General features: G+C 42.3%; 1 protein-coding gene across 1 annotated transcript in view; it reads right to left on the bottom strand.

The window, feature by feature from the left end:
• The window catches only part of B3GAT2 (beta-1,3-glucuronyltransferase 2), a 74,240-nt gene that overhangs the window by 22,099 nt on the left and 31,344 nt on the right, over positions 1–20,797 (bottom strand). The window contains exon 2 of the mRNA XM_028097740.2: positions 12,094–12,238. Coding sequence (XP_027953541.1) covers positions 12,094–12,238 — 145 coding nt within the window. The remainder of the gene's footprint in view (positions 1–12,093; positions 12,239–20,797) is intronic.

Raw genomic sequence — 20,797 nt, 5'->3', positions numbered from 1 at the left:
CACAAGGCAGCCAATAAAATCATGCCTCGCCCACCTCTTCCCTCTGGTTGTCGCTGCCACGGGTCCACCCCACCGCCCTCAGCCTGGGCCCTGTTCCCTTCCCTGGCTCCGGCCCCTGCAGCCACTTGAAATGGCTGCGCCCTGGGATGCCATCCCGGGAGCTCAACTATTTCCAGAGCTTCAACACACCCATGTCCACAGGACTCCAGGCCCAAAAACTCAGAGTCCTCCTAGACTTCTCCTCCCTCTCTGTAACCCGCACACAAGAAACAATTTCATCACTTGACAATCACATCTCGTTTTTACGAGTCAGGAACAGACAAAGCTGAAAGGGACCCTGAGACATTACCTAATGTACCCTTTGTTTTTGTGCATGAAAGCATTCGTAAAACAGGGATGTGGCAGACACTCTTCTTTAGGATATGAAAGTTATCATTTTTGAGCCTGTGGTATAATTAAAAAAAATTTATCTGGTCTTTGTGCCTAGTTCTTGGCAAGGAACTTGTAAAACCCTTAACATTTCCTGAGGGACAGGAGCGACTTTGTTATGCTAATGAGGTGGCTGCAGTGGGTCCCGAGACAGCTCCAGAGTGAGGACTGGTTACTGGAAAAACCAAACACAGGATTAGAGGGTTGGAAGGCGGGGGCCATGCCGTGGCCCTGCCGCCGAGCCATGCCGACCTCTGGGGATAGAAGCTGGAGACCGGGTTCAGTTGTGTGGCCACTGATTCAATCAATCGTGCCTACATAATGAAACTATCTGAACACTCTGAACGCAGAGGATCAGTGGAGCTTCCCAGGCTATGAACACATTAATGCGCTGGGAGGGGGACAGATCTTCTTGCACACAAGCTCTGCGTTCTCTACCAGGCCTCACCCCAGGTGTCTTCTTCATGTGGCTGGTCCTAATTTGTATCTTTTGTAAAAGGATTGTAATGATAAATAGAGCATTATCCTGAATTTTGTGAGTCCTTCTAATAAACTGTCAAACCTGAGAGAAAAACAACAGATTTACAGCTAGTGGGGAGTGCAGTTGGCCTGGGGACTCCCAGTGTTGCTGGCTAAGCAAGGGCAGTTGTGAGCAGACTGGGCCCTCCAACCTGTGGGGTCTGAGCTAACTGGGTGGTTACTGACAGAGCTGAACAACAGCACACCCAGCTGGGTTTTAACTGGGATAGAGGCCCTACTGTGCTCCGGGCGCTCAACTGGGAACTGTACACACTGTCCTTAAAGGAGCACAGAGCCCTGCCTGCCATCTCTCAGAGTTAAGAATAAAGTGCACGCGCACAATGAGAATTCAAAATAGGGATCTCGGCCTCAAGTTCTGAATTTGAACAAATCTACACCTCCTGGTGAGGTTCAAGATTACTTTAAGCTCAGTTCTTTCAAGCAATGGTTCTTATTGACACCTCTCCCTGGAAGTGGCCAAAGTGAGTCTGTTGCTTGAAAAGAACACCCTGATTTCAAAAGAGAGCCAAACACTTTGTGTGGAGAGCCTTTCTGTAGTCAGTCAGAACTAGCCAGGGGTCATATGCCCGAGGGGTAGGAGCTGAAGCCGGACGCTCAGACCAGCAGCAGTATTCTAGGTCTCCCTCGCCTGGCAGAGCCCCCTGCGTGCCGCCTGGGTGGGGACTGCCTCTGACGCTCTCGCTCCCGGGCCATCTTGGGGGTGGTTATTTATCTCTTTGTTTCAGCAGTCATCACTCCAAAGTTTGGGTTGTTTTTTAACTTTCCCCCAGTGCAAAAGAAATAATCTTTACTTCTGCCATTAACACCACTGTGCCTACAAAGTAATTCCAGAACAATGGTTCCTCATCTGAGAGCAAAAATAGCACCTCCAAGTCCAATATGGCAAAACAAATATGGACACGAGGTTGAACACCCTGAATGACATGAAATGTTACAGTTCAGAGGTCTGATACTCAAATCAGCTTCGAGTGATGGGCGAGGCTGTGACTTCACAGAAATCCAGGCGGGACAGACAGAGGGGCTTCCAGCGAAGGGGCTCGCCACCCCCACGGCAAGACAGTTGTGGAAACACACCCTGCTGGTCAGGCGGCACGTCTCTCACTCAGCCTGTGGAAAGCCAGGAGAGGCCCAGGCTCCCACGCTGGCCTCTCACTCCACTCCCGGGACCGTTTCCTGAGCAGTGCTTCCCCGACTGTCCAGATGCCAGCAGGAAACTGGCTTCCGGCTTCTCTCTCTCCTTCTAGACACCGTGAGCGCATGCAACTTATAAATGAAGTGGGAAGTACTGTTTGTACGTGAAGGTCCACAAGATCTTTCCCCTCTTCCCACAGAGAATACATGAACCTTGTGTGAAATGTATACAGAGCTGTGAATTTTCAAGTTTTAGAACGAGAACAACCTCCCTCCAAATCAGAATCATCACCTGGTCAACCAAATCGCTCTCACTTAAAGTCTTCCCAAAATACTAAAAATTTACTGAAAACTAATTTGCAAAGCACGTTCCTGCATGAAGAAAATCATTCAGTGTGGCAACACCTGTTTTCTTAGAGACAGAAATTGTATTCCTATTTTGAAACAAGGATAATTAAGAACCAGGCAAATCATTCATATTTTTTGACAGTTCTTCTATTATGCTTTGAAAATATACTGAAATGCTTAGAAAAAGCCAAACACCAGTCATGTCATAGAGCGAAGTTTCCCTGGGAATTTAGCAATAAAATCAGATATCTTATCACAGGCCAGCCCTAATGCATAAAATCCATGTGCCTTTCTTAAGTTTTAGATATATCTATTTGGATCCAAACTCTGGGGGGGAATCAATGCAAATATTCAGTGGGTTTACTGGATACTTGATCATCTATGTAAAAGTTCTTACAACAAAATCCAGGAAGACTTATTCAAGTTGTCCTCACCCTGAAGCTACCTTGCAGGGTTGTAGGCAGAGATCCTGTGTGTAAGGAGACACGTCTGCAGAGCCTGTGGTGAAGCAAGGCTCTCGGAAAGGTAAGGACCAAACACCTATCAACTGGCGGTTGAGCGTTAGCAGTCTCAACTCCTCACTTAGGAACTGGGACCTGGCTTCTCTTTGAAGAAGAGAAGATGGAAGACAGGAGAAGGAAGAACACATCAGAGAAAACCTCAGTGGTCATTCAGGCTATGCCTCATTCCACACACAGGGAAGCTAAGTCTCGGGGAAGCAAAAGACTTTGTCTAATGTCCTCAAAGTTTTCTGCTCAAAGTTACACTTCCTCTCGGCAAGAAACAGATTCTCAAAAGACACGGCCTTTTAATTTCAGAGCCATGAACTCCCATTTCATTGAGGAACTCCCATTTCTTTTGGGAATCCTCAGGACCTTCCAAGTATGGCTGAACTAGCCTCCGTCTGCCTTCAGGTGAATGATTTGGTTGAGATGCCAGCTTAGCGCTTAGGCTGCAAGAACTGAAGACCAAAGGATAAGGCTCTTGTTGGGGAGGTCAGGAAACAGAGAGGGAAGCCCAGCACAGGGTAAGTTACACTTCCAAACTACCCTTCCAAACTTACCCTTACCAGGGAAGTTACCCTTCCAAACTGTCCTTGGGGTCAGAGACCATGACACACATTTCCACAAAACTGGCACTCAGGAAATGTTTCTTAAACCTTGAGTAAAAACATCCTAGTTTGTCTCCTCCCGTGATGCAGGGCAAGAGATCCGCCACAGTGCCATGCTCAAGAACTTGCCTCAACAACTCTTACTCCTAGCACTCTTCATAATCTTGCTCCCTCAAATTTATAGGATTGTCAAAATAAAAGTGATGAATCCAGTTCAGAATGAAGCCTTCATCCCATAAGAATTCTGAGTGTAGAGATTTTGACTGAAGTTGGGAAATACACATAAAGGACTGGCCAAGCAGAGGATGACAGACAGAGAGACAGAACTGTGTTCCAGACTTGAAGATGGAGGAGATTAATCTTGAAGCTTTTCTGCCTCCATCTTCTAGGTTATAAATGTCAGTGATTTTTCATGCCTCTAAGCCTCATGTTTTAAATTGTATCCTTCCAGGAGCAAGATGGCGAAGGAGTAGGAGACCTGGATTTCATCTGGTCTCAGGAATTTAGCTGGATAGGGATCAAACCATTCTGAACACCTACAAACTCAACGGGAAATCAAAGGAAAGAATAGCAACAATTCTCTGAACAGAAAAGCGACCACTTTCTGGAAGGTAGGACGTGCGGAGAAGTGAATCCGAGGAGATATTCAGGAGGATAGACAGCAGGGGAGGGGGCTTCCATTGGCCGCTTCTGGCAAGTGATAGAGCCGCGGAACACAAAATCGGAACTTTTAGAAGTCAGCTCCGCGGAGGGACGTCGCTCCAGTGGCTAAGCGGGGGGGTGGACCCTCGCGGGACAGTGTGGTCTCAGGACCCTCAGGGTCACAGAAAGACCGGGGGTGCCTGAGTGCGGCAGAGCTCCCAGGTATCGAAGCGGGGAAGCCGGCTGCAGAGACGGAGCCGAGGCGCGGGCTCTCAGCTCGGGGTTGCCATAAACTGTGATCCGTGGCACAGTCAGGCCACTGCTCCTCCAGCAGGGACCCAACAAGTGGCAGAGCCGGGGAGACTCCCCTTCCTCCCCCAGGAGGAGCAGCGTGGGAGCGCACCGCAGGGATCTGCTGGGTTTGGAGACTCCACATGGGGTCAGGTGCCAGAGATAGAAACGCTTGGTCACAGGCCGGGTGAGCACGGAGTGCGGCCGGAGACCGGGGAGACGGGAGTGACTGACTGCTTTTCTCTGGGGGTACACTGAGGAGCGGGCCCCGAGTTCTCAGCTCCGCTGGGGCGGAGATTGGGAGGCCGCCATTTTCACTCTCATCCTCCAAAGCTGAACGGAAAGCTTGCAGGGAACAAAAGCTCTGGAGAGCAAACCAGAGCAGATTAGATTACTTAGCCCAGACCAGGCAAGGGTGGGTCAATTCCGCCTCTGGCAAAGACATTTGGGAACCATGGCAACAAGACCCTCCCCCAGAAGATCAGCAAGAACCGCCAGCCAAGACCAAGTTTACCGATCAATGAGAACGGAAGAACTCCAGCGCTAGAGGAATACTGCACATAGAATTCATGGCTTTTTTACCATGATTCATTAGTCTTTCAAAGTTAATTTTTCTTAACTCTTTTATTTTGAATTTTTCTTTTCCCCTTTTCCAACCAACATCTTTTCAATCCCTTTTTTAAAAAAACATTTTTATTTTTTACTTTTAGAGTCATAGGCTATCCCTTCATAGTAGTTATCCTTATTTTTGGTATATATATGTATATATATATATATAAGTTGTTCTCTCTTTAAAATTTTGAGATACAGTTTCTTCTAACAGATCAAAATATACCCTAAATCTCTAGTGTATGGCTTTGTTCTAGTCTCCTGCCTGATCATATTCTCTCCCTTTTTTTTTTTAAATCATCTTCTTTCTTTTTTCAAACAACTTGTCAATTCCTTTTATAAAATTTTTAATAATTTTAACCTTTACATATTCCATCCCTTCATCATATCAGCCCTTATTTTTGTACATATATAAGTTTTTCTTTCTTTAAAACTTTGGGAGGCACTGTCTTTTTTTTTTTTAAGATTTTATTTATTTGACAGAGAGAGACACAACGAAAGAGGGAACACAAGCAGGGGGAGGGGGAGAAGGAGAAGCAGGCTTCCCGCTGAGCAGGGAGCCTGATGCGGGGCTCGATCCCAGGACCCTGGGACCATGACCTGAGCCAAAGGCAGACGCTTAACAACTGAGCCACCCAGGCGCCCCAGGAGGCACTGTCTTCTAACAGAACAAAATACACCCAAAATCTAGTGTGTGGTACTGATCTATGCACCAGCCTGATCTTATCTGATCATATTCTGGTTTTTTTTTTGTTTTGTTCTGTTTTTTTTTTATGTTTTCTTTTTCTTTTCTTTTCTTTTTCTTTTTCTTTCTTTCCCTTTTCTTTTCCCCCGGCTGGATGTCTTTTCTGATTTGTTTAGAGTATATTTTCTGGGGACGTTGTTACCCTGTTAGCATTTTGTTCTTGCATTCCTCTGTTCTCCTCTGGACAAAATGACAAGATGGAAAAAATCACCTAAACAGAAAGAAGAGGTAGTACCGACTGCCAGAGACCTACTCAATACAGACATTAGTACGATGTAGGATCTAGAGTTCAGAATCATGATTTTAAAGGTACTACCTGGGCTTGAAAAAACCATGGAAGTTATTAGAGAAACCCTTTCTGGAGAAATAAAAGAACTAAAATCTAACCAAGTCGAAATCAAAAAGGCTATTAATGAGGTGCAATCAAAAATGGGGGTGCAAACTGCTAGGATAAATGAGGCAGAAGAGAGAATTAGTGATATAGAAGACCAAATGATGGAAAATAAAGAGGCTGAGAAAAAGAGAGATAAACAACTACTGGATCACGAGGGCAGAATTTGAGAGATAAGTGATACCATAAGACGAAACAACATTAGAATAATTGGGATCCCAGAAGAAGAAGAGAGAGAGGGGCAGAAGGTATACTGGAGCAAATTATAGCAGAGAACTTCCCTAATGTGGGGAAGGAAACAGGCATCAAAATCCAGGAGGCACAGAGAACCCCTCTCAAAATCAATAAAAATAGGTCAACACCCCAACATCTAATAGTAAAACTTACAAGTCTCAGAGACAAAGAGAAAATCCTGAAAGCAGCTGGGGAGAAGAGATATGTAACCGAGAATGGTACAAACATGAGATTGGCAACAGACCTATCCACAGAGACCTGGCAGGCCAGAAAGGACTGGCATGATATATTCAGAGCACTAAACGAGAAAAATATGTAGCCAAGAATACTATATTCACCTAGGCTGTCATTGAAAATAGAAAGAGAGATAAAAAGCTTCCAGGACAAACAGAAACTAAAGGAATTTGCAAACACTAAACCAGCCCTCCAAGAAATATTGAAAGGGGTCCACTAAGCAAAGAGAGAGCCTAAAAGCAGCATAGACCAGAAAGGAACACAGACAATATATAGTAACAGTCACCTTAAAGGCAATACAATGGCACTAAATTCATACTTTCAATCGTTACCCTGAATGTAAATGGGCTAAATGCCCCAAACAAAAGACAGAGGCTATCAGATTGGATTAAAAAACAAGACCCATCGATATGCTGTCTGCAAGAGACTCATTTTAGACTCAAAGACAACCCCAGATTGAAAGTGAGGGGGTGGAAAACCATTTACCATGCTAATGGACACCAAAAGAAAGCTGGGGTGGCAATCCTTATATCAGACAAATTAGATTTTAAACCAAAGACTGTAATAAGAGATGAGAAAGGACACTATAGCCTACTTAAAGGGTCTATCCAACAAGAAGATCTAACAATTGTAAATATCTATGCCCCTAACATGGGAGCAGTCAATTATAGAAGGCAATTAATAACAAAAGCAAAGGAACACAGTGACAACAATACAATAATAGTGGGGGACTTTTAATACCCCCCTCACTGAAATGGACAGATCATCTACGCAAAAGATCAAAGAAATAAAGACTTTAAATGACACACTGGACCAAATGGACTTCAAAGACATATTCAGAACATTCCATCCCAAAGCAACAGAATATACATTCTTCTCTAGTGCCCATGGAACATTCTCCAGAATAGATCACATCCTAGGTCACAAATCAGGTCCCAACCAGTACCAAAAGATTGGGATTATTCCCTGCATATTTTCAGACCACAATGCTTTGAAACTAGAACTCAACCACAAGAGGAAGTCGGAAACAACTCAAATACTTGGAGGCCAAAGAGCGTCCTACTAAAGAACGAATGGGTCAACTAGGAAATTAAAGAATTAAAAAAATTCATGGAAAAAAATGAAAATGTAAACACAACTTCAAAATCTTTGGGATGCAGCAAAGGCAGTCCTAAGAGGAAAGTATATAGCAATACAAGCCTTTCTCAAGAAACAAGAAAGGTCTCAAATACACAACCGAACCCTACACCTAAAGGAGCTAAAGAAAAAACAGCAAATAAAGCCTAAACCCAGCAGGAGAAGAGAAATAATAAAGATCAGAGCAGAAATCAATGAAATAGAAACCAAAAGAACAGTACAACAGATCAACGAAACCAGGAGCTGGTTCTTTGAAAGAATTAACAAGATTGATAAACCCCTGGCCAGACATATCAAAAAGAAAAGAGAAATGACCCAAATCAACAAAATCATGAATGAAAGAGGAGAGATCACAACCAACACCAAAGAAATACAATTATAAGAACATATTATGAGCAACTATATGCCAGCAAATTAGATAACCTGGAAGAAATGGATGCATTCCGAGAGATGTATCAACTACCAAAACTGAACCAGGAAGAAATAGAAAACCTGAACAGACCTATAACCACTAAGGAAATTGAAGCAGTCATCAAAAATGTCCCAAGAAACAAAAGCCCAGGGCCAGATGGCTTCCCAGGGGAATTCTACCAAACATTTAAAGAAGAATTAATACCTATTCTTCTGAAACTGTTCCAAAAAATAGAAATGGAAGGAAAACTTCCAAACTCATTTTATGAGGCCACCATTACCTTGATCCCCAAACCAGAAAAAGACCCCCATCAAAAAAGAGAATTAAAGACCAATATCCTTGATGAACATGGATGCAAAAATTCTCACCACGATCCTAGCCAATACAGTACATTAAAAGGATTATTCACCACAACCAAGTGGGATTTATCCCTGGGCTGCAAGGTTGGTTCAACATCCGCAAATCAATCAACGTGATACAATACATTAACAAAAGAAAGAACAAGAATCATATGATCCTCTTAATAGATGCAGAAAAAGCATTTGACAAAGTACAGCATCCTTTCTTGATCAAAACTCTTCAGAGTATAGGGATAGAGGGTACATACCTCAATATCATAAAAGCCATCCATGAAAAACCTACAGCGAATATCATTGTCAATGGGGAAAAACTGAGAGCTTTCCCCCTAAGGTCAGGAACACAGCAGGGATGTCCACTATCACCACTGCTATTCAACATAGTATGAGCAGTCCTAGCCACAGCAATCAGACAACAAAAATAAATAAAAGGCATCCAAATCGGCAAAGAAGTCAGACTCTCACTGTTTGCAGATGATATGATACTTTACATGGAAAACCCAAAAGACTCCACCCCAAAACTGCTAGAACTCATACAGGAATTCAGTAAAGTGGCAGGATATAAAATCGATGCCCAGAAATCAGCGGCATTGCTATACACCCACAACAAGACAGAAGAAAGAGAAATTAAGGAGTCGATCCCACTTACAATTGCACCCAAAATCATAAGATACCTAGGAATAAATCTAACCAAAGAGGCAAAGGATCCGTACTCAGAAAACTATAAAATACTCAGGAAAGTAATTGAGGAAGACACAAAGAAATGGAAAAACGTTCCATGCTCAGGGATTGGAAGAACAAATACCGTAAAGATGTCAATGCTACCTAGAGCAATCTACACATTCAATGCAATCCCCATCAAAATACCATCCACTTTTTTCAAAGAACAGGAACAAATAATCCTAAAATTTCTATGGAACTAGAAAAGACCCTGCATAGCCAGAGGAATGTTGAAAAAGAAAAGCAAAGCTGGTGGCATCACAATTCCGGACTTCCAGCTCTATTACAAAGCTGTCATCATCAAGACAGTGTGGTAGTGGCACAAAAACAGACACATAGATCAATGGAACAGAATCGAGAGCCCAGAAATGGACCCTCAACTCTATGGTCAACTCATTTTCGGCAAAGCAGGAAAGAATGTCCAGTGGAAAAAAGACAGTCTCTTCAACTAATGGTGTTGGGAAAATTGGACAGCCCCATGCAGAAGAATGAAACTGGACCATTTCCTTACACCACACACAAAAGTAGACTCAAAATGGTTGAAAGACCTAAATGTGAGACAGGAGTCCATCAACGTCCTAAAGGAGAATACAGGCAGCAACCTCTTCGACCTCAGCCACAGCAACTTCTTCCTAGAAACATCACCAAAGGCAAGGGAAACAAGGGCAAAAATGAACTATTGGGACTTCATCAAGATAAAAAGCTTTTGCACAGCAAAAGAAACAGTCCACAAAACCAAAAGACAACCAACAGAATGGGAGAAGATATTTGCAAATGACATATCAGATAAAGGGCTAGTATCCAAAATCTATAAAGAACTTATCAAACTCAACGCCCAAAGAACAAATGATCCAATCAAGAAATGGGCAGAAGACATGAACAGACATTTTTCCAAAGAAGACATCCAAATGGCCAACAGACACATGAAAAAGTGCTCAACATCTCTTGGCATCAGGGAAATCCAAATCAAAAACCTCAATGAGATACCACCTCACACCAGTCAGAATGGCTAAAATTAAGAAGTCAGGAAACTACAGATGTTGGCGGGGATGCGGAGCAAGGGGAACCCTCCTACCCTGTTCGTGGGAATGCAAACTGGTGCAACCACTCTGGAAAACATATGGAGGTTTCTCAAAAAGTTGAAAATAGAGCTACCGTACAATCCAACAATTGCACTACTGGGTATTTACCCCAAAGATACAAATGTAGGGATCTGAAGGGGTACATGCACACTGATGTTTATAGCAGCAATGTCCACAATAGCCAAACTGTGGAAAGAGCCAAGATGTCCATCGACAGATGAATGGATAAAGAAGAAGTGGTATATATATACAATGGAATATTATACTGCCATCAAAAGGAATGAGATCTTGCCATTTGCAACGACGTGATGGAACTAGAGGGTGTTATGCTGAGCGAAATAAGTCAATCAGAGAAAGACATGTATCATATGACCTCACTGATATGAGAAATTCTTAATCTCAGGAAACAAACTGAGGGTTGCTGGAGTGGTAGGGGGTGGGAGGGATGGGGTGGCTGGGTGATAGACATTGGGGAGGGTATGTGCTATGGTGAGCGCTGTGAATTGTGTAAGACTGTTGAATCACAGACCTGTACCTCTGAAAAAATAATGCAGTATATGTTAAGAAAAAAAAAGATAGCAGGAAGGGAAGAATGAAGGAGGTGTGAAATCGGCGGGGGTGATGAACCATGAGAGACCATGGACTCTGAAAAACAAACTGAGGGTTCTAGAGGGGAAGGGGGTGGGAGGATGGGTTAGCCTGGTGATGGGTATTAAAGAGGGCACGTTCTGCATGGAGCACTGGGTGTTATGCACAAACAATGAATCATGGAACACTACATCAAAAACTAATGATGTAATGTATTGTGACTAACATAACAATAAAAAAATTAAAAAAAAAGAATAAACTGCATCCTTCCAGTTACCATAGGCATCGTTTTATATAAAACATTACCATAAAGTGACGCATTTTAGGATTTGTGGACTATTACTGGTCTCACTCAATTCAGTGGGTTGGTCAGAGAATAAAAACTATTTTTGGGGGGGGGGAAGGGCAGAGAGTGAGAATCTGAAGCAGACTCCATGCCCAGCACAGAGCCCAAAGCAGGGCTCGATCTTACAACCCTGAGATCATGACCTCAGCCAAAATTAAGTGTTGGACTCTTAACCGATTGAGCCACCCAGGTGCTCCGGGGGATATAAACTTTAAAAGACAGTTATACTCAGTTAATGTCTGAAAAACCAGAAATCCAATTTTATGTTTCAGCTATTAAATGTATCAAGAAGCACTGAATTTATTAAGCATTAAAATGATTAGCTTGTCAATTTCAAATCATTCTTAGACTTATCAATAAGCATGTGATATACTGAAACCAACTGGACTCCTAGAGAGGGGTACCAGAGAGCACGGGCAGCAGCCCCGGTGAGGAGGGGCCAAGTCTGGTTCCCACCACTGACCGGACACCCAGCCCAGCACCTGGCGCACAGATGCTTGTTGAAGAGATGGCCACATAGAGAGCTGAAAAAAATGGGACAGAATGAGCATTTCTTAACACCCACAAAGTCCATTTCTACTTGAATTAATCAAAAAGCCTGTCTTGAAAGTTTCCTTAGTTTATCTGCTGAATGTAATAGGATCTAGGGTCCTTCAAAGCTTCCTTCCTCCAGGACACTGTTACAACAAACAGGACCACTGGAAAAACAATCAGGGAGGAGCAAAAGTCACCACCCACACTCCTCACCTGCCATGTCGATGGCAAAAGGCCTGTCTGCTCTCCAGCCGGTGTACCAGCCAACGACTTTGCCGTTTTCCACCAACGGACGTTCATAGCGTCGCCCACCAACCAGGCCCACTGGCCAGACAGAGACTTTGCGTGTAGTTCGCATCTATAAAAAGGGGAAAGAGAGGTGGTTTAAGTTTCCTGAGGGAAAATAACCTGAAGGGAGGAAAGAAATGTGAACCACACAGAAGAAATGGGGTGGGTGGGGTGACATAGATTTTCAGAAGCTGAAGGTTCCGAACAGAACCCTCCTACTGGCAGCCTGTGGCCCGATGTGCAGCTGCTTGGCACCATCGGCCACCCTCTGTCGCGGTCAGCTGGCAGCTCAAGGCTTAAAAGAAATAAAGTGGGTGTCAGTATCTGAACATCACTTATTTGAAGCTAAGTTGTGACTATCAAAAATATTTTCTATTTGTTTCAAAGTTGAATCTTCAAACTTTGCATCTTTGGAAGTGAGAGGCTTGACTTCCCTTTAGGAAACTTGATTGCTCAGTAACAGCAAAAATTTCACTCAGAGAAGCCACAGGAGTTGCCTTTCTATGAATTTTTTATTTATACATACACAGAAATAGTGGCTGGGGGCGTTACTAATGGCATCCAGATACAGAACAAATACCAGGCATTCTCCAGAGAGACAAAAAGTAAAATGTACCCTACATTCCACCTTTCGAGGGAAACTGGGCCCAACTAGAGGAGGAAATGTGTCATGCGCTCAGCTGCAGAAGCTGGCCCTCTCTCTCCAAGCACACACTGTAGCTCTGTAGCACCTGGCAGAGTTCTGGTTAAAGACAGCCCTCCACTGAAAGTGATTTGCTGGATTTCTTTAAGGGGAAAGACATGTTCACAACAAAGCTGGCTATTGGGGCAGCATTTTGGGGGAAAACCACCACCACCACCACCCTCTAAGACACGTGTTGAACAGGACCAGAAGCAGCCCACAAGACACCTTTGTGCAAACTAAAGCTTCCCTTTTCTCGGGCACACACATATGCAGGGGCCTGTGGCTTGGCCATTAAAGTACAGGCTGATGTCAGCTCCACTCACCCCCTTAGCTGGGGGTGTCCTTGGGCGTAACCTACCCAGCTGCATTTGGTGGGCCTGTTGTAATGACAATTTCAACACCAAAGCTTCCCCCCCCCCAACACCAAAGCTTTGTCTTTTATTTGCTACAGAACTGGGTCATGATCAGTTAACCAATGGTTAAAATAATGATTATCAATCAAGGATTTTTTTTTTAAGAAAAATTATATACTTGGGAAATATTTGCAAATATTATTCAAATGAAAAGTCTCATTTTTAAGATTTTATTTATTTGACAGAGAGAGAGAGAGAGAGAGAGCGCGCACGCACAAGCAGGGGGAGCAGCAGAGGGAGAAGGAGGCTTCCTGCTGAGCAGAGAGCCTGACCTGATGAGGGGCTTGATCCCAGGACCCCAGGATCATGACCAGAGCCGAAGGCAGATGCTTAACCGACTGAGCCACCCAGGCGCTCCTCAAATGAAAAGTCTTATCATTAAAGAAAAAAAATAACTAGAAGCTCCCATTTCCCAGGCATTCCAATTTCACTTACTAATCTCCCACCTCACTCCAAAAAGATTTAAAGGCATGAAGCATTTCAGGTAACAAAGACCTCACTGTATTGGTCTTCCACAAATCTAGAATTATTTTTATAACCTATTACTTTCTCAATAAATTAATCACCATTGCCTTGTGCTCATACTAACTTATATGAGGATTTTTAAAAAGTCCTACTGAGGTATAATTGTAGAAAAGAGTTCATAGTTCAGAGACTACTGTCGAAGAGACTTGCTTATAAGGCTGGCCCTTGGCTGGCATCTGGGAACCTGGCTTTTCAAACAGTCCCCACACTCAAAGTTTTGTCTGCCTGAGGGCACTAAACACCTGTTTTCCTTTTGGGAATCTGAAACATTGGCGGGCAGGAGGTGCCTACATGACGATAAAAAACCCTGAACCCTGAACGTTACATGGGTTTCCCAGGGCATAAGCATCGCACACCTGGGATGACAGTTTTGCTGCTGGAGGGAAGATGTGCTTGTGTGACCCCTTGTGGGAGGGAGAGAACATAGGGAGTCTACACATGGATTCCTCCAGACCCTTCTTGTTCCCTCACTGAGCTGGCTATGTATCTTTACTGTGTCACTGTCATAAATCTAAGCCTCAAGTACAACTATATGCTGGGTGCTATGTGTCCCAGTCGATCACCAAACACATGGCTAGTCTTGGGGGATCCCTGAAAGAATAAAATGTAATTTTTAAAGTGTAAAATGTGATACATGTTGATACATGTATGTAGCCATGAAACCATCACCACAATGATGAACATATTCATTATCCCGCAAAGTTCCCTTGTGCTCATTTCTTAATCCATCCCTCCCATCACCCTCTACATCCTGGATCCCATCTGCTCATCCCCTATACCACTGAGCTCTTGTCCCTATGCATTAGTTTGCATTTCATAGAACTGTGTCTGAATGGAATCACACAGCATGTACTTTTTCATTTGGCTTCTTTTACTCTGTACAACTATAAAAAGATTCATCCATGCTACAATATATCAATAGTTAACTCCTTCATATTACCAAAGAGTATTTTGTGGTATGGATGTGCCACAGGTTGTTTTTGTTTTTATCCATTTGCCTGTTGACAGACATATAGGTTGTTTCCAACTTGTGGCTATTACAGATGAAGCAGCTGTGAACATTTGTGTACATATGAACTTCACTTTTTTTCTTTTGATAGATACCTGAGGGGAATGACTGGATCACATGGTATGTATACATTTAACTTTTTAAGAAACTGCCAAATTATTTTTCAAAGTGCTTGCACCATTTTACATTCTCACTAGAGTGTGTGAGAGTCCCAGTTACTGCACATCCTCATCAACACGTGTGGTCAATGTTTAATTTTAGCCAGTCTCATAGATAGTAGTATCTCACTGTGCTTTTAATTTGCATTTTTCTATAATGATGTTGACTATCTTTCATGTGCTTATTTGCCATGCATAATCTTTTTGGTGAAATATACGTTCAAATCTTTTGCCTGTTTTTAAAACTGTTTACTTTTTTGCTATTGAGTTTTGAGAGTTATTTATATATTCTGCATACAAACCCCTTCTCAGATGATTTATGATTTATGAATTTTCATAATTGTGATTTACAATATTTTATATTTATATTTTATCCCAGTCTGTGGCTTATCATAATGTTCATTCTCGTAATAATGTGTTTTGAAAAACAGAACTTTTAATGTTGATAAAGTCCATCTAATTCATCAATTTGTTCTTTCATGGATGATGCTTTTGATGTTATATCTAAAATCTTTGCCTAACTCAGGGGCGCCTGGGTGGCTCCGTTGGTTAAGTGACTGACTCTTGGTTTCAGCTCAGGTCATGATCTCAGGGTTTTGGGGTCGAGCCGCCCCCCCGCCCCCACGCCCACCCCATCAGGCTCTGCGCTCAGCATGGAGTCTGTTGGAGATTATCTCCCTCTCCCTCTGCTCATCTCCTTCTTGTGAGCACTCTCTCTTTCCCTATCTCTCTAAAATAAACTCTTAAAAAAAATAAGATCTTTGCCTAACACAAAATCACAAGAGTTTTCTCCTCCTCTCTACAAGTATTATAGTTGTAGGTTTTAGGTTTATGATCTATTTAGGTGATGATCTATTTTGAATTAATTTGTGAGTATGGTATGAGAGACTGACTGTACCACCCAAACACTCCTGAAGTTATTTTCTTTCTTCTTTTTGCATATGGATATCCAATTGTTCCAACAACAATATGTAAATGGATATGCAACTGTCCCAGAACAACTGCATTGTCTTTGCACCTTTGTCAAAAATAAGTTGCCGAATATGAGTGGGTTTATTTATGGACGTTCTCCTCTGATCGGCTGGTCCATTTGGTGATCTTGATGCTAACACTGTCCTGATTTACTGTAGCTTTATAATAACCCTGGTAATCAGGCAGTGTTAGTCCTCTGTTCTTCTTCACCAAAGTTGTTTTGACTGTTCTAATTTCTTTTCCTTTCCATACGAGTTTCAGATGCACTTGTTCATTTTAGCAAATTTTGATTGGGATTGCATTAAATCTATATATCAATTTGGTGAGAACTGACAAGCTTAAAATCGAGTCTTCTAAACCCACGAATATGACCTAGCTCTTCACTTAGATTTTTAATTTTCCTCAGCAATGTTCTCGTGACTTAATTCTTGAATCAATACTAACGTTTAATGCTTATGTCCTAGGTCTTCTCCATAGATGGGGAAAAAAAAAACCCAGAAAATTTATTAAATTTCCACAGAAATATAGCCCTCTCCCCAAATCACTCTACCTTCAAACTCCTGTTCCCTCACACACTGTGGAAAACATAAACATTTCTACTTTTTTTGTTTTATGTATCAAACATGCCAAACATATGAAGAAACTAAAAATCTAATACATGTGTTTTTCCTCAATTGACACAATGGCCTTACATCTATCTATAAAGTACTAAAAATAGTACTCTGTTCTTTTTTGGTATTTCCCTAATGTGATTTTTCAGCTCCTAAATTGCTTTTGCGCAGAGCACTAAATTTTCAAATCTGCTAAACACTGGTAAACAGACCCCACCTCAGCCTCGTGTGTCCTCTTGAAAATGCATAGGTTATGCCCTGCGTGCATCAGGTGCCAAAAAATTCTTGATAAGCACCAGGTAGTAAATGAAATGAAGACCACGTGTAACAAGCAAGCAGTGTGTGCCTGTGCAGGCCAAGGGACAAGTTCACAATGAAAAAAGGACAGACAATAAACGAACAGAAGTTAAAAATGTTTTTTAAAATAGGAATGGAGAAATCGCCATTTTTTTTTAAGATTTTATTTATTTATTTGAGAGAGAGAGAATGAAAGAGAGCATGAGAGGGAAGAGGGTCAGAGGGAGAAGCAGACTCCCCGCTGAGCAGGGAGCCCGATGCGGGACTCGATCCTGGGACTCCAGGATCATGACCTGAGCCGAAGGCAGTCACTTAACCAACTGAGCCACCCAGGCGCCCAAGAAATTGCCATTAAAGAGAATAATAAACCATAACTGTGAGACCATTAGCATGAGGGAATTAAACATGGCCAAGCACGTATTGTGGCAGGCTTTTCACTTAAGCTGGGCCATGAAAGACATGTAGGATTTGGCCCGCAGCCTTCAGAATAGCCTCAGGTTCTAGGTAATGAGATGAATCCAAGAAGCAAAACTTCACATTTCTGTGCCAGTTTCTTGCTAGAAAATGCAGGTTTGGCTTAACACATTCCAAATTCCTGAGAGCAGCTCAGAGCTAACACTTACTTGTGTTTGATTTTTTTCACAGACTTGGGTGTTCAGAGGTGAAGGAGTGACTATATGAACGCAGGTGATATGCCAGGATTATGTTTCCGAGTATGCTAAATTAAAAAAAAAAGAAGTTTGTCATTTAAGTAGTTTAATACTTTGGAAAGATCCAGATGCCCTTGCCATGTGTGCACCACTCTGAGAGTCAATGTGGAATGCTTCATCAGAGTTAGACACACGGCCCCTCGGTACACCACCACCATTACCACATAGAATGTGCCAGACATTTCAAAGGAAAATAGCACAGCTATTTACAGAACTTCTTCATTTCACCCCTGGGAGCTATCCTTTGTTCTGTGTCCTTTTCACTCAATCTATGCTCTTTAAGGATTCCTGGGCAGGCACCTTCTTTTCTGAGAAGGGTGGGGGGAGGGAGATTACAATGACTGTTACTATTAAAAGTAAAAAACACTTTCATATAACTGAAATATTCTCAGTATTTAAAAGTTTTGTTACTTTCTTAACACAAAATAGTAGTTACGTAACAGGCACAAATTCAAGTGCCTGGTGTGAGCCCCAAGCTAAGACAGAGGACTAAAGCACTAGATAGGAAGACAAAGAGGAAGCAATTCACATATTTCTAAGAGTTACCACATTACGAATAGATCCCCAAAGAATTCTCTTCCTGTTTATTCAATGCCAAAGTCATAATCTGTCCTTTATTTCTCCCGCCACGACCTCAATTAAATAGTCAGGACTGGCAGAGCGACGTTAACCAGTCAAAATCACGGGCAGAGTAATTTCCACAGACCCAGCGGCTACAAAGGACACCAAAGAAACGTGTGGTACATCTCCACGCTCCTCCTAAATGCCATTTAAACTATCCAGGGGCAGGGCTGGCTGGCTGACTCAGTCTTCCATACCTGCTGCTGAGTCTTGATCTCAGCTCAGGTCTTGAATTCAGGGCTGTGAGTTCAAGCCCTGCGATGGGCTCTACTCTCCAATGCTGTGGAGACTACTTTAAAACAACAACAACAACAGAAACCATCCCAGGGCAGGTGGTGGTTATCTTCATCTTCTCCGGGAAAAGGAGGGAGGCAAATGACTACTTCCCCTCCCCGTATCTGGTGACCTTTTCCAACAAACAGCTCCTGGTTTTTTTAGCCAACTGTTTTTTTCTGCAGCTTTACATCCTTTTTGGTCCCTCCTCGGAGGATAGCTAAGAGCCAGCTCCAGGGACTGGAACACTTCGGGAGATTATACACAGGAGAGCAGCTCAGAATGCCCTTAGAGTAAAACAGAAAAAGTTAAATGCCTTTAGCGTCCTTCAAGACATACCACTCAGGTGAAATTTTGTCTCATTTTTTTTCCAAAGGGAAATGAATAAAGTTCTTGATCTTCTGCAATTTAAAATGCTACAGGCAACCTCAAGGAGAATTGCATTAAAGAATGACTCTCGGTATCCTTTTTTTTTTTTTAACATTTCAGTGGGAAAGAAAAACACCCTAAATCCAACAGAAATCCAGTAAAACTGAAGACACAAAAGAGCGAGCAGGACAAATATAAGGAAGGAATACAGAAGTGATGACCTGGAGCTGAGGGTCCTTTTCCAATCTCACTGTCCATAAACATTTGATATTTCCAATGCAGAAACTACATTATATAATCCAACATACCCATAAAATTCCTTGGGAACAAGTTTGAAAATTAATGTCGTATCTGTGCTTTCTCTTTCTTGCATCTGCCTCCTAATGATTTTAGCGTCCATTTCCCTCAACTCATTGACCCTTGGCTCAATGCTATTCATTCCAATGTCCTTCACATATCTTTATATTGCCTTGGATCTTTTTTTTTTTTTTTGCATGATTTCCATATACCCCCATTCCCACAGCATGAACTTTTGAGGTGCATAAAGTATCTAAGAAGTCTAGAAAGCAGAAATGTTCCTAATGTTATATTATAAACCCATCTGTCATTGGGTAGAAGATCAAGTCTAACATTTCTTCCATACCTGCTGCATTTTTTCACTAAACATCTATCACATAATGTGTGTCCGGTGCTGTACTAGGCCCTGAGCAAGGCTGACAATGTTCTCACCTACCAAGCCAACACCCCAGGAGAGAAAAAGCAATGACACATGGAATTGCAAAATTAGTTACTTAACTTCTATGCTAATAAGGGCTGTAAGGGAAGTAGACAGCACTACAGGAGCAGGCTGCAGAGGATATGATGTGATCTGGGAGCTGCTGAAGTTTCCTGGAGAACATCAGCATGAGCTAAGCCTAAAGCCTGAAGCAGTAACCAATGGAGACAAGAAGACCAAAAATATTCCAGGAAGAAAGGAACTCAGGTGCATGGGCCCCTAAAAGGAATATTCCCCTGCATTCCTTAATTAAAAAAAAAAAAAAGATATATTGTGGCCAGTGGATATTAGGAGTCAAGTTTCTCACTGTTGGAGTAAGGATTTACAGCCAGAAAGTAAGGAAGTGCTCAAAAACAAAAGGCATTTTCTCCCACGTTTTGTACTCTTATTTATCATGCAGACCAGAGGAGCATGGCGCCAAATGTGGTTCTGCAGGAAAGTTTGGTTTGGCCTGCACAGAGATGTTGTGTTTTAAATTGAGATATGTTAAAATGCAAAGATTTCTGGCCTCTTGAAAATTCGGCAAGCTGGGCTAGCATTACATATGGCAAAAGTGGCACTGCAAGGCTGTGTAGCCTAGCCCTCTGCTGTTGTCCACGGTCCCCCACTGCTCCCATCACAGCCCCAAAGCTGAGTCTCAGTGTCAATCACCATGATTACTAGTTGGTGCTGTCACAGGAGGTATCCTTATCTCTAAAGTGGGAAACTGAGAGGCAACATTTCCATACATACAACAGGGAGGCAACACTGTTGTATGTATGGAAATGAGAAATGTTCCTGTATATTTAATATGCAAAGTATGTATAGAGAAGACACCATTTGAAACATAGGAACTATAGGAAATCTATGAAAAAGTAACATAATTAAAAACCTTAGTAAGTGAAATAAATCAGGTCACAGTTTCAGTCCTAAATTAAGTTTTAATACCAATTAAGTAACTGCTTATACATGGCCAACTTAAGTATGCTACATGCTTAAAAGCATATGAATTTGTGAATCCTGGTATAGATTGTCTGGGAGGAGCTAGCTTGGGCTCTGCTTATTATAAAGCTATACTAATCAAGACAATGTGATATTAATGTAAAGACAGGTAAATAAATGAAAGAGATCAGAGTTCAGAGGGCGTTCTTCCCACAGACAGTTTTTTTTTTTTTTTTTTTTACTAAGATGCTAAGACAATTCAATGGGGGGAAAGGACATGGTTTTAACAC

This window comes from Eumetopias jubatus, unplaced genomic scaffold, assembly GCF_037043125.1.
Source record: "Eumetopias jubatus isolate StellerSeaLion01/CBP00866 unplaced genomic scaffold, mEumJub1_p1.0 scaffold_6, whole genome shotgun sequence".
NCBI lineage: Eukaryota > Metazoa > Chordata > Mammalia > Carnivora > Otariidae > Eumetopias > Eumetopias jubatus.
This window is presented reverse-complemented; position numbering and strand designations above follow the sequence as displayed.